Source organism: Lepisosteus platostomus, chromosome 13, assembly GCF_059453375.1.
Source record: "Lepisosteus platostomus isolate fLepPlt1 chromosome 13, fLepPlt1.hap1, whole genome shotgun sequence".
NCBI classification, from domain to species: Eukaryota; Metazoa; Chordata; class Actinopteri; order Semionotiformes; family Lepisosteidae; genus Lepisosteus; species Lepisosteus platostomus.
The window spans coordinates 20598280-20625000 of record NC_142623.1 but is presented as its reverse complement, the minus strand read 5'-3'; the positions used below and the strand labels follow the sequence as shown (position 1 = coordinate 20625000).

General features: G+C 36.6%; 2 protein-coding genes across 3 annotated transcripts in view; both read right to left on the bottom strand.

Moving 5' to 3' along the window:
* dennd1c (DENN domain containing 1C) overlaps positions 1–7774 on the bottom strand; it is a 40225-nt gene extending 32451 nt beyond the window's left edge. Inside the window, exons 1-3 of one of the 2 annotated variants that reach the window (XM_088603778.1) lie at positions 7407–7774; positions 4311–4375; positions 2237–2280 (exon numbers count right to left, since the gene is read on the bottom strand). In XM_088603778.1, coding sequence (XP_088459904.1) covers positions 2237–2280; positions 4311–4375; positions 7407–7423 — 126 coding nt within the window. In that variant the 5' untranslated portion in view covers positions 7424–7774. The remainder of the gene's footprint in view (positions 1–2236; positions 2281–4310; positions 4376–7406) is intronic. The other variant, XM_088603774.1, reaches the window with a different exon arrangement.
* Positions 7775–11580: 3806 nt separating this feature from the next.
* Positions 11581–25204, bottom strand: LOC148650209 (tubulin beta-4B chain-like). Its single transcript, XM_088603779.1, has 4 exons — positions 24989–25204; positions 16271–16379; positions 14111–14221; positions 11581–13000 (listed from the first exon to the last, which is right to left on the bottom strand). Exons 1-4 carry the CDS (start codon positions 25043–25045, stop codon positions 11943–11945), a joined length of 1335 nt encoding a protein of 444 aa, XP_088459905.1. The 5' UTR covers positions 25046–25204; the 3' UTR covers positions 11581–11942.
* Positions 25205–26721: the final 1517 nt, after the last annotated feature.

The window sequence follows — 26721 nt, the reverse complement described above, 5'->3', positions numbered from 1 at the left end:
AGGACGGCCCAGGAGCAGAAGGCTCCCAAGGGCAGGACATCCTCGCAGCGCGCCTCCTGACCATCCTGAGACTCAGCCCGGACAACCACGGAATGGCCAGTGTGTCCGAGTGCCAGAACTTTCCTTTGTTCTAAGAGTCTAGAGTGGAGGTTGCCAGAGAGTAACCAGCAGCAGGCCTCGTGAACAGGTCGGAACTGTGGACAGCTGAATCACTATTCAGAACTAGCTCTTCATTAGGAACGAACCGGTCCTCTTCCTGACTTGCTGGGACCCACAGTCATCTTTTCTCCTGTGCACAAACTTTGCTAGTTAAAGCCAACACTAACTAGCCGGTCAGTGAGCATCAGCAACGCACCGTCGCGAGCCGCACAGCACAGCCTGGCACCGAGCCAGAGAGCGCGGATTGGACAGCAACAGCCTGCAACTGTTTCTTTGTGCCCGCAGGAGATCTGAATCCCCAAAGATTGGATGAGTATTCAACTTCAATGCATTACAGCTCAATAATTCAATTGTTATCCCAACCAGTTGATATCAATTTAATTCCTAAGAGTTATGTACTTGTTTCGAGTATCTAATGTAGAAGTTATAACCAAGTTCATTTATGAAACGGTCTTAATGAATGATATACTGAACGTATGTCCTCTTGATATATGTAACACTTCGTAACTGATTGAATATATATCTTTTGTATTCTGATAACCCTCTCGATAAGATCTGTTAGTTTAAGGCATATTCTATGTATTAATAAATGTATCCTCGTGTATTAGTACCTGTGTGTGTGCGTTGTTTGAGTTATGTCGCATGGTTGGAGTCTAAAGCCATCAAAAGAATCAACTTTGTGATTTACTGCTACAATTAATAATTGTCTCAGTAAATGCCCAAACCCTACAGAACTGGTGCCTTCAGAGAGCCACTAACATTACATATTTGGCGTCCCTGAACGAATATGAATCACTACAGAGGAAAGATAAAAATAATGTTGACCATCTCATTTGTGGAGTAAAAAGGGGATAAAGACAACAAGATGAGAGAGCTACAGGGGCAGGGCTGACGAGAAATAAGGACACTTGCAGGATGTGTGCAGTGGATATGAATGGAAGATACACGAACCATGCAGATCACACAGACCATGCAAATGGACAAATTTGAGAAATCTCAGGCACAGGGAAGAAGCACTGAAAGTTTCATGCCCTTGCACAAAGAGACTAAAGGTTGTCAGATATAGATTGACAAGGAGCATGCTGGGAGTCAAGACTGCCACTTGTCATTGTACAGGTCACTGGGAAATCAAGAAAGGTGTAGTTCTGGAAGGCAGGTCATCATAAAACCGGAGCAGCCTCATTCCTGGTGTGACATCAGTAGCACATTGATGAAAGGACAACAAATGTGACCTTGAAAGTTGTAAAGAGTTTTGAAGTAGTGGTTGCAGAAGACACAGGATGAGTGAGGCAGGAAAGAAAGATAAAGCACCTAGGAAACAGGGCCTTTTATGCTAGAAGGTACCAGGAATCCAAAGTGGTTGGACTAGAGAGCAGTAGAGGATGAGGCCTGGTCCTACTGAAGTAATCTCAGAGGCCAGGTTTGGAGGGGAAATATCCTGGAATTCAGGAGCAACAAGGTTGTCTATTCAAGCAGACACTGAAAGTGGATGTGATACTGATCAAGTTGATCTGGCTGGACAGAAGAAGATGATGATGTGATTTGGAAATTGAAATTGGAAATCATCAGTATTAGAGATGCTGTGAAATAGCATTATTATTCTATGCAAGGAAGTAATGTATGTAAGTTGAAAACATCAGCACTGAGAAATGTTACAATAATGCATGGGGCATGGAAATGAAGGCCAATTGTAAGTAATTATGCAAAAACAGTTGTTGATTCATGGTTGACACCGTGAATACAAGCAGAAGACACAAGTCCCTGTATGTCATGTAGCATAAAAAACTGTTTGAGTTAACTTTTTGTTTGAGTTTATTAATTGTGTAATTTAGGTGTTATGATCACATATCTTCTTCCAATCTTGAATTTAAATCTTTCATTTTAGATTTATTCTCTCTTAGAGACATTGCTGTCTCTAACTGTAAGTGATCAGATTATTGGGATGTTTTTTCTCACTGCTACACAGAAATAGGCAGGAAGGGCAGACACAAAACTGGTTAGCGCATAGGCGGAACTAACATCTTCCCGGCACTTGCTTAGGAATCTTTTTTTTACTTTCAATTACTTTTTTAAATACCTGGTCATTGAAATTTTCAGGGAATTGAAATAAAACCTCAGGATCTGTGAAACGATAAGAACAAAAGTGTTATTCCTATCAGTGTTGTACATCTTTACAATCCTATCTAATTAGGTAGGCCCATTTTATTTTATAATATTTAAATTTGAGTCCTGCAGCTTTCTAGTGCAGATGTCTCTATTTTGAATCATAGTAGTCTATCATATCCAACTGTACAATGTTCTAGTAAATTTTGAGTATAGTATTAGCAGTCTTGTTCAGAGTGATCACAATTTATTTAATGGTCAGTGGCCAGAGGTTAAAAATAAGAACATAAGTTAAATTTGAGAGTGTCGAAAAAAGTGGTTGAACTTACAGATATCAAACATATTTTTTACTTAATGCATTAGAACAAATTATGTTACAAGCAAGTGGTGGCTAATAGTTGTTTCAACAATGCTCGGGAGTCCTGGGTGTGAGCTTGATGGGATGGTACCACAAGTAATAACTCTACACTGTGCATCTGCAATGGAATGTGTGCTTTTACATTTTAGAATTCAAACAACACATGTTACAAATGCCAGGAGGCTCTTAGGTTTGCCTGCTAAACGGCTGTCCTAATGTATGTAACTGGCATGATTCTAATTATAAATTGCAAAATTCTTCAATTTGATGATGATGTGGGGGAATGGGCTGTAGTTTGAAATTATGAATATTGCAATAAGCAGATCTAATGCAAATTAAGCTTAGTATAAACAATTAGAATACTAATTATATTTACTACCAATTCATTCTGTTTAGTATTTTTCATCATATAAATAAGCAATTAGACTAGTAAGTGTTACAACCTTTGTGATGAGAAAAAGTGTTGGATATTAATTATAAGATGTGCAGTACAGACGCGCACAGTCTATAATGACAAACTGTGGCATCTCTTTTTCATCAAATTAGTTTACAGAGAAGCAATGATAAAAGAAAACTGGATGTAAGAGAAGACACTATATTTCAATAAAGACCATGCAGTAGAATACAGGGATATCATAAAAATATACTGCAAGTACATTCAGAAAAGATTCAAGGAATCCTTTTCATCTATTGTGAAACTGAAAGGTTAATGTTTGGAATAGTTTGCCTAGTTATGTCACTGAAGTTGATCCACTGGGAGAGATCAGCAAAAAAAAGGAGGATGCTGTACTATTTTAGATTGGAAAATGTGAGTAGAGTTCTGACAGGATGGACGCCTATATCCCATTTCAGACTAATCTTGAAAATTAACATTTAACAAGATGTCCACTGTATGTAGCAAGTGGGTCTTCCATTTTTACATGCATAATGTAAATTTCTTTGATATCATCAGTCAATTTTCCTTCTATTGTTTTGAATATGTGGCAGCCAATAATAAATTATTTAAATAAATAGAAAACCTTGGCAAGGTACCACACTCAACAAAGACCCTTTATTAGCAAAGCAGGTGACAATCTGATTATTCCTTCTATGCTGAGAAATTAATCTCCCAAAAGGACATTTTAAAAAATACAGTAACCTGTCTATTATTTTCCGAAAACGTCTGAAAACATCAACAGGAAGACAAGTCAAATTGTTTCTCAGTGTGGTTTTTCAATAGCTAGACTCATGGGTCACCTGACAGGAAATCACTCTGTGACTCTCAGAACATTAAAAAATTCATTAATCACTGGCTAATTTTTACGTTTATACTAACGTTCCTTAAGTTTCAGTGTTTCAAGGCTCAGAAATAAGTTAGATCAGAAATAGGTTAGATAAATTTAATTTAGGGCTTTCTGGATGAAAAAAAGTCAGATGCAGGCCAGACCTGAATAAACAGTAAATATTAAGTGGAAAGAAAATATACAATTGATATAAGTGATACTGCATTATAAAATTGTTTCTGCTGAGTTTAAGGAATTTAGTATGGTGCATCTTTAAAAAAATATAAATATATATATAATAAATAATGTGTTTTGAATAGGTTTTAAGTCTATGTTATTTCAGTGATGTCTTCAGTAATATATATGCAATGCTGATATGCTGAATGTGAGCATAAACCTTGATCTATCGTAATATTTTGTCTTGTCACCTTTGTCCTTGGCAATGGGACAGGATGCTTCAAAGAACCAATAAAATGTTCCTTCAGGATTTTCTCTGTGAAGAAAAATGACAAAAACAAACAGGAAACATTTATACTCAATAAAGCAAATGAAGATGCTGAAAGACTGGGATTAATGTCTACATCAACAAATGTCACACCCAAATACAGCCTCAAAGGTAGAATATGTCCTTATCTTTTCTCAAAGGAAGTATAAGCACTGGTTTCAAACTTATTTTATCTAACTAGTTTAAAATTAAGAACATATTCTTGCAGCAAGAAAAAACTCTTTCAACTATTTTTAGTATAAAAATAGACTTCAAAGAAGGAAACTGTAAAATTATTTTTGCAGATAGCTATAGGATTGGAACAGGTTGTTTAAGCTGCTTGTCATAATAATAATAATAATTATAATAATAATATCTGTTTTGCATTTGTTTTTGTTTTGCAACATCTTTAATAAATAAACTGTGCACTACATGCTGACAAGCTACACAGGATGTCTGTGTGGTCAGTATCGCTTTTTAAGGAAACAGTATTTCAAGAGGCCTACAGATAGGAAATAACAGATCTCTCCTTCACCAGAGTCACTGTTAAAAAGACAGATCTCCTTTTTTACCTTAGGTCTTTAAAGTCTCTTGTTGAATTACAATAATTGGTATATGACACAATGTTTAAACAGTAAGATCTTTAAGCATTCAGATTAAGAGTGTCATTAAATTGTCAGTACACAGTTCCTCAATTTTCTTTGTACAACGACTGGAAGTGAAAGAAAGTAAAAAGAATAAGAACTTAATAGAATATGGTGAAGAATAGCCTAACTAAAGAATTAAGTCTAACAACTTTTAACTTGGTAAATAATTGGATTTAGGAATTATGTGTAAAATACTGATATTTCATAAGAAATATTTTAATTGGAAGAAAACTAAAGTACTAATGAGTGTGAAAAGCATTAACAGCATTTGGAATGGTTCTGTAACATGTACTGTATCAATATCGTTTTCCATCAAAAGATGCAGTGATTTATAAAGGCATTTCAGATGGTCAAGAAGATGCTACCACTATGAGATTTGGACATATCTCAGCCATTGTTAACTACAACGAAGTATGAATATTTATTTTGAATATTAAAAAGGAAAGAAAGACACATAAACCCATCAATTTAAATTGCATTAAAGATAAAAGAGTTTGAGAGACAAGGGGTTTTACAGCAAGATTTTGTATAGTATACACATTGCAACAAATCAGAAAACAATGAACCAATAATAAATTTCCAGTACGCATTTCATCAGTGAAAACATCCTGTCTCAGTCATGGGGTAAGATGTCTTCAAGAGGTGTTTCTGGAGGTTCTAAAATTAATCTTTGACTAACTACTCTATATGCTTTTGAGGATGAGAGGACACTTACAGTATCCTCAAATGCTCAATGTTCTGAAATGTACTGTCATTAAAGATGAAAAACTATTAAAATGGGTTGAATGGGTACATTCTCCTTAGTATGAGCATGTAAGTTAATTGTAAATTAGCTCTGGTGTAACTGCCTTCCAAATCACACAACAAGCTAAATACCCTCCACCTTTGGGTGTGTAGACTTTCTATTTGCGCTTAAGCTTAATATTTTGGAATATTCTATTCTTTTCATTCAGTGTTTTTCAGAAACTCAATTGATAATCTTCCATTGAAATTTAACTAACTGCAGGTTAAACCACATAAATCTGTATGCTACATTGCATAATATCCCTTTACTTTTGTGCATGTAAAGAGTGGAACAAATTAATGATAAGGTACACCTGGCAATGAGCTGATTTATCTGATGATAAAATAATGCTAATGGTTAGATCATAAGAAGGGTTACAAATAAGGAGAGGTCATTTGGCCTGTCTAGCTTGTTTGGTAGTTAGTAGTTACTGTAATTAATCCAAGTATCTTATCGAGCTGTTTCTTGAAGGATCCCAGAGTATTGGCTTCAAATAAATGGTGGGGTAGCTTGTTCCACACTCCCACAACTCTTTGGGTAAATAACCACCTGCCATTTATTTAAAAACTTTATTGGTTGTACTTGTACTTCCATGTAGTTTCCACTTGTGTCCTCTTGTATGCGTTTCATTGTTCCTTCACTAGCAAAAGTGATGATAAGAAAAACCTTTTTTTACCTGTTTAACCTTTTTTCTAAACATTGCCTCTCATTTGATATTAAAATATTTGCAGTTAGTTGATCAACCTAATTTAATTTAGCAGACCCTTCAAATATGTCAAATGAAATATGGTATTGATATAAAATATGAATTGCCTATACTTTCAAACCTTAAGATTTTTTTTCTTACATCATAAGTATTACGTTTTAGCTACAAATAATCCAACCAATTAGGAATTCACAATTAAATAAGTACTATAGGCCTAAATGACTAAGTCGCATTTATCATATATCATTCAAAAAATCTTTCATTGCTGCATGATGCTTTCAATGGATTGATGATTATTTGCTAGCATTAAAAATAATTGCATGTTAGACTGCATTCAAAATACTTAAGTGTTAAATGTCTCACAATTTTAAGAAAAAATAAGAAATGTTATTATATTAAAAAGTTAATATACAGTACAAAACGAATCTAGTTTTAATCACAGCCAGAAACTGTACTGATTAGGAACAAATTCTAATAGGGTTAATTAAAAGAGTTCAATAAATTAATGCTTGCTTTGAAACAAGTGTATTTGTTAAATATTACTTGCAAAGAAACATTGTAGGTTATGAGTAATACAGTACATTTTATTCTATCAACATTTTTCAGACATTGTATTTTTCTTTCTTTTTACAATACACTCACGCATATTTGTCTCATTGTTAAATTCTCACAAAATAAGTACTGCATGTACTGTACACTCCTAAAAATGCTGAATTCCAGATTTGAAAAGAGATGTAAGCCTTTCAGTTCTTTTTTTTCCACTTATTTCACTCTTACATGACAGCATTACAGATCTCTGATGGGGGAAGTAAGCTTAAAAACCACAGTAAAAAAAAAAGTCAAGATGATTTGTTATGGAACACCACAAACACTCGTTAAGACACCTTAAAAAATAAGACTTACTTGATCCTGGATCCCATAATTGTTTGGTAACTTCACATGTCAGTTTTTTAAAAAAATTGTCTTTATAATTTTTAAATGAAATAATTCAGGAACTAGCACCCAGGCAACAGAACTCAATTATAATACCGAGACTGTGCATACTTCCTGAATGCGGCATGACGTTATTCTTCTAACCATAGGAAATATATCCGGCCAGATTCAGCAGTAGAGCTTATATACCGTATATATAATTCTTTTGTAACATACATGCTAAAACTATATAATCACTAATACAGTAATAAATAGTTAATACTGATAAATAACTCAGTGCTCTAACACCTTTACTCCTTCAAAAAGTTTTCAAATGATCAGATCATTAGCCCATATGAAAGTGTACTTAATATTACTTCTAGTTCTCATGCAGCTGGAACTCCAAACCTAAAGCTGTTAAAGGAAGAATGGTAAAGTTACTTAAAGTACAGTGCTCACAGAACACTGTAAGATTTTGAAAGAATTGCCAAACCTTAATTGATTCTAGAAGAAATCAAAGGCAAAGACATCTGGACCCTTGTCACTCGAATTATTTAAACAAAATAACTAATTAATTAGTAATTTATTATTAGATGTTGTAGGAAATCTGAAAATGTATACAGTGTTGTAAAAAAGAAAATACACCCCTGTATGATTCTAAAGTTTTACATATTAAGATATTTATTACCTCTATCTAGTCCTCACCAAGTCCAAACAGTAGATAGTAGGGATCCAACAGTGAGTTCTTTACTCTGCCTAGGACAGATGACACAACAACTGACCATACTCTATGCTAATGTAATACAGATGATATGTTTTTTTTTATTCTGACGCATATGCCTAATGTAAAGAAGAACTCATTTAATCATAAAATGAAATATTGCATTTGCTTATACAAGTAGTGCCTCTTTTACAGTCTCCTCCGAATCTGATCAAGGACAGCAAAGGTGTCTTCTTAGCTTTATTTAATCATATCCAGTTCTGACTTAATTAGTCAAGACTCCTGTGCTCTAATCATTGTTTGAAGACCATATAAAAAATTATTGATTGCCCCTTTTTAGGACCCAGACTGGAGGTTAGTACTTTCTAATCATAGATACATACATGTATGTGCATAAGGTTATGCTAGCAATAAAATATTTGAGACCAGGAAATAAAGTTCTCTTGCAGCTCTGGTTAGTTGAAAGAGAAGAGAAGACACCCGGTGATTGATTTTAAAACTGGGAGATGTGATTACTAAAGTAAAGCAGGGATCTGCAGTAAGAAACCTGTCCTTTCTAACGATTTAGGTTAGCAGCACTAATCAAAATTACAGATGATACCACAGAAAAATCCCAAATACTGTAGGAGCTGCAAAGCAAATAAAAAAAAACTTGGACTTATTTCAAGATGGGACAAATATCCAGGCAGATGGCAATTAATATTGATGGATACAGTTAAGTGCATGGGAAACACTGAAACTCAATAAGCCATCTATGAAGAAGAATCAGATGTCTATGTTGGTGCATTGTGAGGTGGTTTTGTGAGTGAAGCACCTGTGAATGGGGGAAAAAAAACATGGAATGAGACAGACAAGATCTGATTGAGCAGTTAGCTCAGTGAAATTCAGTGAAATTCCACAGGAAGGAGAAGAGCTTACAGTATTTGCTATGGGTAAATTAAGAGGCTTATAAAAACAGCAAGGAGAAAAATTATTTGAGACTGTGTCTAAACTCAAGGCTCTTAGGAGTGAGTGAATGTACTGTACCAAATATAGCTTAGATCAGTTCTAGGAGCTGTCATCAGTGCTTAGTAGGTGGCTGTTAGGAAGATTGTTTGCGTGTCGGAAGAGTTTTGTGGAGCAACAAGGAGGACCAGCTGAGCCTAATGCTGATGGGAGGCACTAGGACCTGATGTACAGTAGCTGGACATTGCTTGTCAGTGTATCAGTGTACTTCTTTCATAGGTGAGAGGAGTCTAGAAGACATGGGTAATATTCAGGATTCAATCCATCTCTTCAATATCAGCAGATAAATGGGCAGATGACATTCCTGGGTGGGAAGAAGGAGGAGAGAATATGAGCAGTTTTGCAAATTGTTCTGTTCTAATTAATGGTCAGAAAGCAAATGCTTTACTGGACACTGGCACTTCAATGACTCTTGTAAAAAAAAACCTGGTTTCGGATAGTAGAATCAACTTTGAAAACCAAACATCTGTACAGTGCATACATGGAGATAAAAGGAAATATCCAATGACAGAACTTACTTTGGGGGTGGATGAACAGATGTATTTGTTAAATGTAGGGGTTTAGTCTCACTATACTGTAGCTGCAGTGGGGAGCTGATAGGACCTAAGTGTGGTAGGACTCCTGGTCTCTATTTCTTAGAGAAAAGGTTTGTTTTTTGTGTGTGTGTACTAAGTTCCATTTTCTTTTGTTTTTTTGCTATATATAATTGTTTGTGGGGAGCACTGTCCTAATAAACTATCACTTTTGCACATAAGTGCAATTGTGGCTGAGCTTACATTCTGTTTTAAAAGGACTCACTTGGGTGACCCTCCTCCCCTCCCGGTGACAGTGATCTTATTTGCATGTGGGTTATTGGCTATTACTTCAACCCTTGCACAAACGGCCAAATTATAATGCGCTCTGTTCTCTGATTTGTGTAATTTTTCTATGATAGAAAGTCCAATGGCTCTCAGGTTTTACATCTTGGGTGATACGAATTTTAATATAACTTGCTGTTCCCTGTGCTGAGGAAATATTTCTGGAAATGGATCCAAAACACTGGATTCATACAGCTTTGATTTTATACATTGCATTTAAGATTGGAAAGGCTGTTATCTGAAACCGCTGCAAACAATAGGAGTATTTTACCAATTGTATTGTAAGCATTTTAAAAAATAAATGCATGCCTGCCACTGATTTTTTTAATATCCAGTTTTTAATATTTTCATGATCTATTCCTTAAAGATCCTTTCATGCAATGTGAGGATTTCTAAAAATCCTCAAAATATGATGTTTCCTAATACTCTCCTTTGCTCTAAGCTCCTTACATTGGTTTTGTCAGCAAATAAACTGAGCATTCTAAGTCTTCAAATTCCTAATAATTTAATTGTGTAAAAAACATTTAACTATAATAAAACTGCTTAACCCATTTCATGTATTGCTTTATTAACAGCTCCATTACATAGTATAGCTAAGGTGATATTAGGTCCAATTTGATTTGATTCCAATTTTGAAATTATGTTAGTAATTTGAATAATTTCAGGTAAAAAGCATAAGTAAATATACAGTATAACACTAAACTCAAGTAAGTAGCTGTGACAGTTTGTGAACTTGAACTTCTTCAAACTATTTCTGCTGCGACCCACTATGCCTTCTGCTAAATCTTTTCCTAGACCTCCTCATCATTCCTTCTTCTCCTCCCTGGGCTCCCCTTCTCTCAATATACAGCACTATGCCACCTATTCTTATTAGAAAATATATATACACAGTAGTGCCATTAAATCCTAATGAAATCAATGGTCAAATGAATTAGAGGTTATTTGGCACAAGCTGAGAGAATGGCAGTCTGACTGTAAAGTTAAGGATGACTGAACACTCCTCCACTTTTAATAGTAATGAGCAAGGGACCCGCTGCCAGGATGTGCTTGATGAGCTTAAACTTCATTGTTAAAGCCTACTGTGTAAAACCAACCCTTATGGCTAGTCAATTACCTGGGAACCTGCAGTGTTATATGGGAGGCAGTACTATTTCAGTCCTCCTTTGAGACCTGTAGTTTTGCTGTTTGTGCCATGTGAAGAGGCACTCTGATGAATTTCAGAGGAAGATGTCTTCATCTGTTTTCTGCTGGTAAAAGGATTTTAAAGAATGATGTGGATTGAATGACATGACATCTCTGTGATTTCAAATTTTGATAGAGAAAGAAAACCAATCTCCTTATTGGTATTTGAATGGAAATTTACAATAATCAAGCAAATATTGTATATTGATTAAAATATAATTGAAAATGATTGAAAATGGTTCAGGTTCAAGAGATTCAGGTACATGTGAACTCATATTCCTTATCTAGCATTTTTCTGTTCCTTTTTCTGATTTAGTGCTGCCATCTAGAGGGTGATTTCAGCCAAGCAATCAAAGGGACTGGAGTAAAGGATAAAATCACAAGGAGGACTGCAAAAAAATCGGTTTCAACTCTTTATTCTGCTGAAGCAATACTGACATCTTGTTTAATCAAGTGCAAGAAAGATTAACCACTACTGCGTTTCCTTTTCATTTCTGCAAGGCATGAAGAGACAAAGACAATTTTGAGTGCATTCATTTCCCACAAAACAAAACATCACAGTATTCTGTTACACCATCTTGACTACTATAGCAGGGGAAGGTAGGTGAAAGATTAAAGTGTAGATGTGTCTTGAACAAAGGAAGGGAGAACTTGAAAAACATCCAGACTTCTTATCATGGAAAACAACCTATTTCCAAGAACAAAACACAAGGCTTCCAGAAAGACAAAGAGAAAGAGACCGCACTGGCTGACAATGTGATTTTATGCAACCTCTTCTTCTGCCTCTTCCTCAAATTCACCTTCCTCGGCAGTGGCATCTTGATACTGTTGGTACTCAGACACAAGGTCATTCATGTTACTTTCAGCCTCAGTGAACTCCATCTCATCCATGCCTTCACCGGTGTACCAGTGTAGGAAAGCCTTGCGCCTGAACATAGCGGTGAACTGCTCAGAGATGCGCTTGAACAGCTCCTGGATGGCCGTGCTGTTTCCGATGAAGGTGGCAGCCATCTTAAGCCCTCTGGGTGGAATGTCACAGACAGCTGTCTTCACATTATTGGGAATCCACTCCACAAAATAGCTGCTGTTCTTGTTCTGTACGTTGAGCATTTGTTCGTCCACTTCCTTCATGGACATCCTTCCACGGAAGACAGCAGCTACAGTCAGGTAACGGCCATGGCGGGGGTCGCAGGCCGCCATCATGTTCTTGGCATCGAACATCTGTTGCGTGAGCTCGGGAACTGTCAGGGCACGGTATTGCTGGCTCCCCCTGCTGGTGAGGGGGGCAAACCCGGGCATAAAGAAGTGCAGACGAGGGAAGGGCACCATGTTGACAGCCAGTTTGCGTAGATCAGCATTGAGCTGGCCAGGGAATCGAAGGCACGTGGTGACCCCGCTCATGGTGGCAGAAACCAGATGGTTCAGGTCGCCATAGGTTGGGGTGGTAAGCTTGAGCGTACGGAAGCAGATGTCATACAAAGCCTCATTGTCGATGCAGTAGGTCTCATCTGTGTTTTCCACCAGCTGGTGCACTGAGAGGGTAGCGTTGTAAGGCTCCACAACGGTGTCAGAGACCTTAGGTGAGGGCACGACGCTGAAGGTGTTCATGATCCTGTCAGGATACTCCTCCCGGATTTTGCTGATCAGCAATGTGCCCATGCCAGACCCAGTGCCTCCACCCAGAGAGTGGGTAAGCTGAAACCCTTGCAGGCAGTCACAGCTCTCCGCCTCCTTCCGAACTACATCGAGAACAGAGTCAACCAGTTCGGCCCCCTCTGTGTAATGTCCCTTTGCCCAGTTGTTTCCAGCACCACTTTGCCCTGAAAGGGACATGCATACAAATTCACCCATTTAAAACACAATGTAAAAGTATTTCTTTTAATGAAAAACTGTCTAGGAATTCCTGCTCTGAATTATGCAATCCACACTAACTTCACAATATGAACAAAGCATGGTTTTGGTTGGTTATTGATTTCATAGGCTAAATAAAAAGATGATGAATCTTATAGTCATATCTTTGACTTACCGGTCAATTTCTAACTACAGCAAAATGAGCCAACATATATAAAGGGATAGCATACTTAATGCTTTAGTATGTGGCATTAATTTGCTTGGAATGAGAAATAACAGCCCTGGCCAAAGATCAACATTGTCACAACCTCCCTTATTTAACAAGAAATGAACCACGGAGGCAGCTACAAGGGTGCAGCTTGTAGCGGAGGGAGGGGAGCTAGAAAAGAATTGTGCAGAATTGTGGGCAGCCAGTGATTATTTTTATGGTAGAAGAGAGCTAGTGTAAAATTATCATTTTTCACACTTCATCCAGTGTGGCAGATGGTCCCATGAAAGGATTGTGATAAGCTTGGCCTGCCACAAGAAGATGCCAAAAATACAGCTTCAGAAATGTTCCTGAAATAGATTAAGTGATTGTTTAGTAGTCAATGATTGTACGAACTGGAAATATTAATTCATTGTCACCTGGAGTAAATAATTTATTTTCTTAATTTATTTAATAATGTTGGGAACAAACCTTTTGGAGCAGTTTCAGTTTCTAAGGAGCAGTAAGACATCATAAGGTAATCAAAAGACTGGGGGAAGTTGATCAGAAACAATTAATTGTGCTTACTTATTTTACATTAATAAGTAGTATTTTGGTTTATTTTGTTAAAGCCTTTCAAAAAAATAAAACTAGGAAACCACCTGAAATTTCAAAAATAGCTGTGTTTACAGATGTCTATGTATGAAGGTCTCCTGACTCATGCGGCCAAAAACAGGGATTTTCCACACCAGTTAAAGTCACCCTTTTAGGCTGCAGACAGACATTAAATTCAAGTATATTTAAATTCAGTAATAAATCAAATTCTAACTAATGACATAATTTTCTATTATTTTCTTAATACATGTCAAAGTGTGATAAAAATATTACTCACCGAACACAAAGTTATCGGGCCTAAAAATCTGACCAAAAGGCCCAGACCTCACGGAGTCCATGGTACCCGGTTCCAGGTCCACAAGGATTGCTCTTGGGACATATTTCCCTCCTGAAATCCAGAAAAACAGATAATCAGGAGATGCCTTTTCTGTATCGGTGTAGAAGAGAAATTTGACAGCCTCCTGTATAGCCTACAGGTTCTGTAAAACACTCTAGCAATAGGTATATTTGTATAACATTATAATTATATCTATAAAGTACCCAGACAAATGTCTCCAGACTTAAACCTGATTGAAAACCTGTGATCTCAACTGAAGAGGGCAGTCCATAAGGATACCAAGGACCTGGAATATTTCTGTATAAAGGAATGGTCCAAGATTCCTCTCAATGTGTTCTCCAACCGTATTAACCTTTACATGAAATGGCTTTGTGCTGTTATCTGTGCCAGAGACAGTTACACCAAGTACTAGAAACAGGGGATCCAATACTTCTAATGTCTATGTTTTTCAGAAAAAATAGTGTTACTCATCAAAAAGACATTTGTTTTGAAATAACTGTATTAAAATAAAAGCCTATATTTTCTTTTCTTTTTTGCTCATCTTTATCGAGGATGCCAATAATCATTCAGCCCATTTTGTAATATGGGTGAAGACACAATAAAACATGAAGATGAAATTAAATGACCTATCAAAATCACGTTCCCCTAAGTGGATTGATAAAGACCTGAATTTAAAGTTTGTCTGATTGTTTCTACAAGCTGAATTTAACATTCCATCTTAGCTGGGATTGCCTAAACCAGGGTCATGTACAATGTTTCTCTCCTTGGATAAAAATATAATATACTAACCCATATCAATTCAGTGTGTTCTGAATGATAGCCTTTGTAGGAACAAATTGTGTTCTTTGAACTAATTTAAACTGCTGAAAATATTTTTGCTTAGTTTTCATGTATATAGGGTCAATTTAGGAATACAACACATCTTACATTAATAATATAATAAGATAAATTATATACTACAGAAACTCAGATAACCAGGTTTTGTTTACGGTACTTGTCAGTTTTAATATTTAAACATTTGTGATGTTGTAATTGTGTTTTAGCCTGATATAATCTGTCTAATTATACTAATAATCAAAACTTTCACAGGCTCCTGCCTGTGCTATGAATTATATTGATTACTATATTTTCACCAATTGAAGAATGCTATTATTTTCAATAGAACAGCGAATTCAATAGTGTTAAATAATCACAACTACAATATTTTAAATAACTATGAGTAAAAATGATAAAAAACATATTGTATTCAAAGGGTAATAATCGTATTCTAAGGGACAGTAAAGCTAACATCTAGTCAAGTTAAAATTAAAGTTAACTGCAATATAAAGACACATTATTGTAAAAAGCAACAGCAATACTACAAAGAAACAATACTTGTACAGGATGTAGGCTGAGCCTTGTATTTTTATCATTTATCATGTTAATAGTCATCTTAAAGTAGTTCCAGATCAACTCTATCCCAGCACAGCAAATGAGTTTAAAACCCGTATCCTAGACAACATCCTCCCACAGTCATGCTTTGCTGACTTAGACACTGTTAGAGAATATATCTTAGTCTTTTCTCTGCACATGTTCAAATTGGCCTTTGTTCATTCGCCATTGTTATCTATAAACCACCATAGTGCCCATTTCTTGCCATCTGAGGGCTGTGCTTGACAAACGGTCTTTATCCATCAGTAAATCAATATATGCTGCTGACACAGATTTCTTCTCTTTCTGATTGATGGCAAAAATATAGTTTGTTCAGTGATTTGTTCTGTTTTATCATTTGCTTTTTGGTCTGTAATTATAAGGAACAAGACTTTAGTGAGCCTTAAATTCAAAATGTTTCTATGCTTAAATAAAACAAAAGTAATTTAAAAACAAAATGTTTTAATTATAGGACTATACTGTAGTATGATTAGGTATTTTTCAATATTAGGGACCAAACTAATGCTATAATAAGAGTAATTTAAAATTTAAAATGAAATGTAAATTAATGAAATTTTATTTGCATGATCCTACATTAGAAGTAACAAATGGGTGAGACTGAATGAAGTCATGGAAGTAGCAACACATGCAAAACGAAGAAATAAAGAGCATAGGAAACCTGTCTGTTACCTGTGGCCTCATTGTAGTAGACACTGATCCTCTCAAGCTGCAGGTCACTGTCTCCATGGTAAGTTCCAGTTGGGTCAATGCCATGTTCATCACTGATGACTTCCCAGAACTACCAGACAAACAGAGAGTTCATAATGCCAGGAACTATGCTGGTGGAATAAGGCAAACATCTAGTTAGACAATTAGATAAGATCAGTTCATTAGCTATAAACAATTTCTTGTATTAGGAATTTGTCTTTTTGCAAATCCCAACTTGCTCGCCATGAGACACACAGACAGGGGGAGAAACTTGGGGTCAGAGCGCAGGGTCAGCCATTTACAGTATACGGCACCCCTGGAGCAGTTGGGGTTAAGGGCCTTGCTCAGGGGCCCAACAGCGTACGATTCCTCTGACGGCTACGACATCTGAACAAGCAACCTTCCAGCTACTGGCACAGATGCTTAGCCACAGAGCCACCACACTGCCCGTTTTAGTGAATTAGGATAATTCACTTGTCTTTACAGTTGTCTTTATAGTATCTTGACTAGCTGAGTAATTGATTTGCATTGTCCACCCATCCATTTTCTAACCACGCACATTTTCTAACATTTTCTAACCCAAATCAAGGTTGCAGGGGAGCTATACAAGCAATGGGTGAAAGGAATGATACACCATATGCACCAGGATCAACTTTCCCGGAAGTCAATAATCAGTATGTCTTTAGATTGTGGGAGAAAGCCAGAACACCCAGTGAAAATACACATGAACGCACATACAAACTCCATGCAGGTAGCATTCCAGGTCCAGAACTGAATCCACCACTGCGAGGAGGCAATGCTAACCAATAATTAAATATTGAGCTCAAGCTCAAGAAGTGTTTGTTACTTGAGTCGAGATATTGCCAAAATGAGACAAAATGATTTTAATTAATGCAGGACATGTTATCACAGTGAGGATTTCCTGCTTGCTGTTGGTATCTTATTGTAAAACCTTATACAGTAAATATCATAAGTAGGCATATCACTCTGCAACTCACAACTGGCAACCCACTGAAACTAAGCAGGTGTGAGCCTAGATAGGAGACCTCCTGGGAAAAAGTAAGGTTGCTGCTGGAAGAGGTGTTAGTGGGGCCAGCAGGGGGTGCTCACTCTGTGGTCCATGTGGGTCCTAATGCCCCAGTATAGTGGCGGGGACACTATACTGTAAAGAGGTGCCGTCTGACAGTTGACAGCTGAGAGACGAAGCTGCCATCTCCTGTAGGGCATAGTACATCATAGGTAGTGGCAGAGAGGGTGCATAAGTGTGTTTTTCACAAATGAAGGCCGGTTTGTCTCAATGTCTCTGGTACTGTTCAAGTCAATAAAAGGAAAAAGAAAAAGTGTGATTATGCAAAGAGGAAACTCTTTAAACAAAGAAGTGCTTTTGGTGCTTACTGACAATCTTACTACTAAGAAAGACACAGAAAAAGCCCTTGATCCAACAGATATCCTATTCCTACATACCAGTCTCTAAGTGTTGTAAGTGATCTTCCACCAGAACAACGTAAGACCACAATTATGCTGGGATTAGCATACTGCAACTATACAATTTCAAGAAAACCATACTGTAGCTTGCTCTCTTACTCATTTCTGGATTTCTTTTACGCTAGCCACCACTGAGAATCTCTACAACTAGGGTTCCATGAACCCTACTACTGGGAAACACAGGTGTTTCAAATAAGGAATTACACAGGCCAGCACTTCTGGTCTCACCACACATATATTCTTACATATGAGAAGGCAACAACACAAAGAATATTAATAAACTTATTTTGTCATTGGCTATGTTAAAGCTACTGTACATAGTTCAGGAATAAAAAAGACCTTTTCTAAATTACGTTTCCTATTGTGCTTGACAGCTGAACTCACAGGAACACTTGAAAACATTTTCCAAAGATAAAAGAACATACAGATGCAGCCATTCAAAATGCGCGGGCGATACCGCATTATTTTCCGGTGCGCTTTACACAGTCTACTGCGAGTTACCGGTAAATACCGCTAGTTACTGTAAATTCTCCTATAATACCGCAAGCAAAATAATAGTATCCGGAATTTCCGCAAGGTGGAGCTAATAAAGCTCAACCTTTCATGTTTGAGCTGTCGCCATCAAAGTCTTTAACAAAGATATTACTAATAGTATTAATAATGAATGACCTTGGACAAGCTGTAAACTTAAAGTATTGCCCTGGTCAACATGATTTTTTTCATTGACCGTCTTTGTGAAAGTAACACCACAGCATTTCGCAATCACGCATTTGTTTCCAATCATGCAAAGTACAGAAATTTTTGAGAATCGATTCACCATGCCTTTCACATGCTCATAAAAGAGATTGATTTAGGAACATAAACATATTACCGTATGCAAACTGTACTGTATACAGTATGTATTTGTATATTTAATGTCTAAGTATATTCAATACCGTTTAAGTATTGAATATTTATATGGAATTTTAACACTGAAGGGAAATCTTAGTACCTGAGCATAAAAAGAATAGGAGCATACTGTAACGCGTGTGAAGGCCATAAACGATATTCATTTTGGAACTTAAACATACAGTATATGGCTGGTCTCGGTACTTTAAAGAAAACATACACACCAGTATTCCATTTCTCCCTAAACATTTTAAGCATCGAAGTCTTTAACTAACGTGATACCGGAGTCAACAAGCATACTTTTAGAATTTGATTAAAAGGGAATATAATATGGAATCACGTATCTAAAGAAATTAATAACGATATAATTATATTCATGTTGCAAAAAAACTGCAATGGGCATAAAAACTCCCTTGCTTTTAACAGAGCGTTCCATAATTTCGAATTATGAAAATTATTTAAACTGCGACACTTATCATTCAACCAGAGCCCGAAATATCACAAGGATCCTCTAGAGCACAGCAAAGACTGTATTAAAAGTATACTAGTGACAAACTAGTATTCTTTAGATATTTTTTTCTGAACCGGGGAAAATCTGGTCATGTTTTTCTATAACAATAATAAAAACATTATTTTACATATCACCTTTATGTGATATCACCTTAAGGTCGTACATACAAGGGTTAATTGCACAATGGACCGTGCAAAGAAATTTAATATAGTCTTCTTTAGATGTGAGGGCAGGAGTGGATCGTAGAAGGCATAAAGAAAACAAAGAACAGGACAGGTGAGACGTTTATCCAGAGAGCGAGTGATCAGAAAAAGGAACAGCTGTTATGCCCCGTTTTAGCTCTCTCTCTGCTGAATGAATAAAAGCATTTTATTAAAAACGCGTTTGCGTTTGTCTGGGTATTTACTTTGTAATCTGTGGTTACATCTACTGTATTGCTTTGAGATGCCACATTTAAAGGTGATATGTAAATTAAAGTTTTTTATTATTGTTATAGAGAAACATGATCAGATTTTCCCTGGTTCAGAAAAAAGACGATTAAAATCTGTAATCTTTCCACTTGTATGTCATCGGAAAATACAAGAAGTTTCTGCTTTGTGTAAGGATGGTATCAAAAAGTAATCTAAGTGGTGAGAAAGCTGTGTTCCTCAAAGTGCTTTACAGGATAAAAACAACAGCAATAGTGTTAAGCTGGGCAAACGATTTTTTTATAGAAATACAAAATGAGATATAATGATGTGTTCCGGCTAAGACATTAACGAGTACAACCCCCCTCTCTGCGGGAGTGCTGGCTGTGACGAATTAAACCGGTTTCACAGGTATTTTCAAAGTAGAAGGAGGCGAGATTTCCAGCGAAAGACACCTCCCCCCCTCAAAAACCCAGTAAGTACAGTACTTACTAGTTAAGAAAGCTAGGCTCCTCAATGAAATCGCTTTAACATGCTAATACGTTGGTGTAACAGTCCTGGCGTGGCAAGCTTCTAATGTCAACTCGACTCGATTGGAAGACAATGAACATATTCTAGCCCTAAATGAATTAATAGCAAACATGGTTTACATAAAAGACATTTTTCCAAGAAAGTTTATAATAATACGATCTATAGTTGAAATCAGAGAGCAGAGAGATTATTTTCAGAGAGCAATCACGCTGTGTTTATGTAGAAAAAGCGCTTAGGTTTATGAGCAATCTAATTACTTATTCATTTAAAACCCTATATAAAATAAAGTTTATTATTCATTTGCTGGACAGAGCGGTGAACATTATTATGGATAAGACAAAGATAACGATCCTGATCAGTTTAGAAATCTGTGTACGCTGTAAGGTTTTTACTTCTTAAACTTTTAAAATACACGTTTCGAATAGAAATAAATCATCTTCCTGGTACAGTAAGTACAGTATAGCAAACCAGCACGTCTTTTTTCTCCAATCAGAGGGGTTAGACGCTCGGTTAAAAGCAAAGGAGATTGTCTGTTATAGTGAACATAAAAACAAGAGTTCGCTGGCATTATATCCTAGAAGACACAGATCGGCGCCAGACCAGGAGAATGCCCGCAGCGTAAAAGAAAATGCCTGATGAACTAGGGATTGGACAGTTTCCAAGTGCTTGTACAATCGATGGAAATGTTCAAATAAATGTGCAAAAGAAATAAAATAATCATTTATTTCTTTATCATATTGGCTAGCTAATGTCCTCTCTTTGCTAGTTAGTGGCTGCGTTTCTGAGTTGGGTAGCAACGGGTGACTGTTCTCAGGCGAAGATGTAAACAGCTTAATTTTCGTGTTAAATAATTTTCCATACAGCAATCACATATTTGGGTACCGTTTCATAAAACTTTCATGCTTAAAATGTTTAGGGAGAAATGGAAGACTGATAATGGAATGGAATGGAATGAATGATAAGTGTCGCAGTTTAAATAATTTTCGTAGTTAGAAATTATGAAACGCTCTGTTAAAAGCAAGGGAGTTTTTATGTCCGTTGCAGTAAAAGAAAATGCCTGACAAAGTAGGGCTTGGACAGATTCCAAGTGCATTTTTGCAATTTATGTTGCATTGTCCATTGTGCTGCTGTAATACAGTTTAAAATAAGTCTAAACTGTATCAGCTTTATTTATGGGTTGCAATTTAGAAAAAGTCAAAAACCGCACTCAAAATGCAATATAGAGCTTTCTGGCAAGAGAAGACACCCAAATTAATAATGTAACATGCCACTGTTTGTGCATGAACAAAGTTATACTGCTATTTCCTTAGATACGTGATTAAAAAAAATAAATTTTTTGAATCCCCGGCTGAACACATTCCATAAGATTCAGCGCTTTTATTTATCGCCTTTAAAGGTGGCTTCTCAAAACGCTTTACAGGATAAAAACAACAATAACAGCAACAACAACAATATTGTATTTCATTGCACTTTGAAAACCAAGTAATAACTTAACTATATGTGCAAACGTTTTATGATATGTCGCTGTTGTGAATGTCTGTGGAGTGTATCTTATTTGCCTGTCTGTCCTGGCTCTCTCGCTCACCCTCCCCCCCTCTCTCCCTCAATTCAATTCAATTCAAGGTGCTTTATTAGCATGACAGATGGGTACAATTGGTGTTGGGTATTTACTTTGCTTTGAGATTCCACTTTTAAAGGTGATATATAAAATCAAGGCTTTAACTTGCTTTAACTCCGCAATGTATTTAAAAAATAAAAATGATTACAATCTAATCTTTCCACGTTTGATCCCAAGATCCCAAGAAAAATAAATCTAAATGAGGAGAAAGCTATACTGAAAGTTTATTAAGATACTTAGAAGACAAAGATATCAATTTATGTTGCATTTGTCTGATTGTGAATAAAAAAACACATATATTTAAACCCGCATTTGCGATTTAAATCAAAACGCGATTTAAATCAATATAAATGTTTATATTGTAACGCCTAGGTGACTATTCATTGTTATTAAAATGACTTTAATTCGATCATGTTGTGATATTTAGAAATATAAATTTGTTTGGTGCGAGTGAGGTTTTATTTAATCTCTGACCAAGGGAAACATTTCATTTTTTCAAAGAAATGTTTGTTAAAAAAGAAGTCATGGTTTCACAGTGGGATTTGATCACAGACCATGTGACATGGGAGTCAGGAACATAACCTACAGTGCCACCGGCAAGGTCACATGCAGAGTGCTGAAAAAGCACTACAGAAACATTATCAACAGACAATGTACAGCGTGTACTATTCTTGTGTTGCGGTACATGAATATAATTATATCGTTATTAATTTCTTTAGATACGCGATTCCATATTATATTCCCTTTTAATCAAATTCTAAAAGTATGCTTGTTGACTCCGGTATCACGTTAGTTAAGGACTTCGATGCTTAAAATGTTTAGGGAGAAATGGAATACTGGTGTGTATGTTTTCTTTAAAGTACCGAGACCAGCCATATACTGTATGTTTAAGTTCCAAAATTAATATCGTTTATGGGCTTCACACGCGTTACAGTATACTCCTATTCTTTTTATGCTCAGGTACTAAGATTTCCCTTCAGTGGTAAAATTCCATATAAATATTCAATACTACAACGGGCACAGTAAAGACGTTTACTGTAAATCTTTCTACGACCACGAGTGCCCCGTCGGTCAACCAATCACGTACCGCAGTACAGCGCGTCATCGTGCGTCACAATGCGCGACGCCGTAGCCAATTACCTCTGGTACGTGTGTGTACCATGCACTTTGAATGGCTGCATCTCTATTTTTGACACAAGGACAATAGAGATACATGGTCAGAAAGACAGGCACCACTATGTTTCAAAAACAGTACTAAAGACTACATCTTTTCATAGCTGTTCCAATCAGTAAAATATTTTATTTGATATAGCTCTCTTCACAAAACTTTGCCAAAGAGCAGATTCCCAAACAGAAGTCCCTGCAAATCCCTGATGCATCTGGTGTTCTAAATGAATTGTGTAATGTTCAATAACCAGCAATTCAGGATATTATCAACTAAATGTTAAATTATAATAACTATTTAAAATCAATAATCTGTGCAATTCATTTTTCAAACAACTACATAACTGCTGTGTCATGATCATGACACTCTTGGGTCTGTCCACCGCAAAGAATATTGGAATATGATTGGCCTGCACATTGTAGTTATTTTAAAAAATCAGTTCCTCTCTGTACGGTACTCTGATCTTAAAGCAGGGATTCCCAATCCTATACAATCCTATCCTATATACTGTAGGCTATAGGCAGGTGTTTCTACAGTTTGCAGTGCAAATGGGCTCTGACCTAAAAGTGCTCATTATTAGCATAATGGGAATAGTTTAACAGTTTCTCTGAGCTCTTCATGTATGGGTACTATAAGGATATTTGGATATTTTAGATTATATGTATGTTTTATGGAGTAACCAAAATATTATGTTGCAAGGTTCTACAGTATGTATACACGTGAGACAGAAGATGGTCAACGTGGGAATCAAGGGGTTGTTTTAAGATTAGAAATTGTTTTTTTTTTTGCTTAAAATATTACTAATACTTTATGTTCTCGGGATACAGATACTGGAGAAGGGGCTTGTGTACCGCAAAAAATGCATTTACAGTATCTATGTGTGACAGGGGATGAATCACTGCTTTGTAATAGCGAAAACCTGCAAAACTTATTGGCCCTTCAGTATCAACCTACGCCAAAGAGAGGCGCGATTGTTGCTGATATGAAGCTGTTAAAGATTGCTAGCCAGCAGAACATTTGTTCTAATCTGATAAATTTAATGTAACAGAGATGTTAGTAAATTAAATTTCGTCGTACCTTACGGGGTTAGGCATGTAACCGGGTCACTGGAACCTGTGTGGTGGCGCTACTTGCACACCGCACTCGCACCCTGCAGTGACCGATTATCATATCAAAGCGCGTTTCACTGCAAACATTTTATCCTCCCATTGTTAAGTATGGTTTTTGGTCTCAGCTACAAAACAAAGAATAGAATTAATGTTGATTCGTTTCAATCCAGAAATGCAAGAAACGCAATGATTTCAAATGTTATTGTATTATTCAAAAGAGGAAAAATAACGCACAAAAACGTATGAATTAATCGTACAATAAAAGAGGTCAATGTTGAATCTATAACAGACCGAAAAGATGAAGAAAGCAGGAAACATCTCTTATTTTCCCCTTTATCCTTCAGAAAATGACACATTCCATCTTTCAGAATGGGTCTTTCTATTCGTTTTTTTATCTCGTTGTAAAAATTCTGCATTGAAATATTTTGTTATTCATGAGTACAACATTATGAATGATAATATGCAGTTTGTTTTAAGGTCTTGCATGTATTTTTTCCATCGTGAAATACATACAGTATAAAGCTTATTATGTAGTAAATCATTTTTCACTTCCCTGACCTGAAAAATTCAGATAATAATATCTCAACTGAACGCACGATTTCATAATTTCGTTGATTACGAAAAAGTACCTACATACAAATAATTAAAATGTAACAGCCTGTGCTACATTCCCGAGTTGTTGTTTTTTTCCACCCTGATGGATGAGAACAGCCACCATTTTCTACAGTGCCCTTTCTCCTGTACTTTCCCGAGCCCAGCTGCTTTGATTTAGATTGTGGAATAATCTGAGAATTCAGAAAATTTTATTTAGCAATTCTACATACTTGACAAACTCATCCAATCGGTTACCAACTTCGCATCGTGAAAAGATGGAAATAAATGCATGTGGCGAAAAGTAAATTAATTAAACAATACAACTGTAGTAATTTAAATTTTGGCCTTTTCTGCTTCGGACAGCATTTTTGCTAGGGCTTTCTTGTATTTACCTTGGCTCCAATTTGGTTTCCACATTGCCCAGCTTGCAGATGAACTATTTCACGCATCTTGATCCCGGAGAGCAGATATTATAAATTCTGGCACTGATATCGTTAAATATTATTATTTTACGCGAACTGTAACACCTGCAGAAGGATGCCACTAGTCTCTTTAGCTCTCACGCCCAGCTCTCCCTGATATGCGCTCATATGTACTGAAATGTACTGGTCCTCTACTGCAGCATGACGTCATCCCCATGGCAACTACGAACCTTAAAGGGAACCGCTAGCCTACATGGAGGTTTAGTTCTTTATTAAAGAACTAAACCTCCCAATGGACTAAACCTCCCAATGGCAAGGGTTCTTTCCAGAGATCCTGTCCAAACAGGTGTTTTCAAATCTGGAAAATTCCTAAAAACTAGAAGAAAGTCAGAAATAAAAAAAAAACACCCCAAGTGTCCTCAAGTAAGTCTAGTTTGTCTACTTGCAAAGTTTCCTTGTTTGTAGACACTCATGTAGTTTTCTTATGCAACCTATCTAGATATTTAGACCCTTACAAGTGACTGAACACTTGGCTGTGTGGCAACTTCAAGTTCAATAGTGATATGTGAACGATGGCCACTATAACTGTTATGTAAGAAATGCAACTGCTTCTTTTTAAACTTTATATTGATTTGTTATAAAAAAAATGATCTTGGTCTGTAGAACTTCTTGGTTTTTATTTCCGAGCAGACTTACTGTAGGATTGTACTAAACCTATTATGTGGACCATATGTGATAGACACTGTCAATTTCTCCTTAAATGGGGAATGAAGGATTCCTTTTTCTACAAAAGTAGTGGGCCGCAGGCTGTGGGCTAAAACAAAATCTCTGCCATATGTATGCATTTCATTGGAGTATAGCAAAAATCCATTTTGTTACACCTGCTTGTTTAATCCCAGTGACAGCTAACGACACAGCTACAGTACCCAGTGACATCTGGGCTGAAAGGCTCCGATTGCTTCCTTAGTGAATGTTGTTATTGGTCAAGCTACACAGGATGTCAGTATCTAAGTCAACTTTTCTTGGGTATTATTACCCAGATCAGATTAGAAGAAAATAATATATTTTCATTAATTTCTAAAAGGTGTGCTCAATTCTGCTGATTGCTGAGTTTTTGTGGGACTGATCTTGAATCACCTGTTTTTTCTCATTTTTTTTAGCTCCTGTAGTTCTGGATCCCAACACAGCAGCCCCTCATCTGTTAATGTCTGAGGATCTAACCAGTGTCAGAGATGGTGGTGAGAGACAGCAGTTCCCTGGGAATCCAGAGAGATTTGATCACTATGCTTTTGTGCTTGGTTCTGGAGGATTCACTGCAGGGAGACACACATGGGACATACTGTAGATGTAAGAGACAAAACATCTTGGGTCTTGGGTATTGCTAAAGAGACAGTCAACAGGAAAGGACTAATTGTTCCAACACCAGGAGAAGGATTCTGTACAATAGGTCTGTGGGATGGGATTTACAGAGCTCTGACTTCACCAGGAACACAACTCACTCTGAAAAGGAAACCCCAGAAGATCAGAGTGCAGCTTGACTATGACAGAGGGGAGATGTCATTCTCTGACCCCAGTGACAAGACGCCCGTCTACACTTTTAAGAACACATTTCATGAAAAGGTTTTACCATTTTTCTGTCCTTGGGTAGGTGACCATATTCCTCTACAAATCTGCCCAGTAAAGATATCGGTAATAGTAGATAG

Excerpts from the sequence above, each read along its gene's own strand:
- LOC148650209 (XM_088603779.1), bottom strand. The coding sequence starts at position 25,045 with ATGCGTGAAATAGTTCATCTGCAAGCTGGGCAATGTGGAAACCAAATT. Across the intron at positions 14,222-16,270 it reads CTACTACAATGAGGCCACAG|GAGGGAAATATGTCCCAAGA; the intron begins GTAACAGACAGG and ends TCTGGATTTCAG. Across the intron at positions 13,001-14,110 it reads GCCCGATAACTTTGTGTTCG|GGCAAAGTGGTGCTGGAAAC; the intron begins GTGAGTAATATT and ends TGTCCCTTTCAG.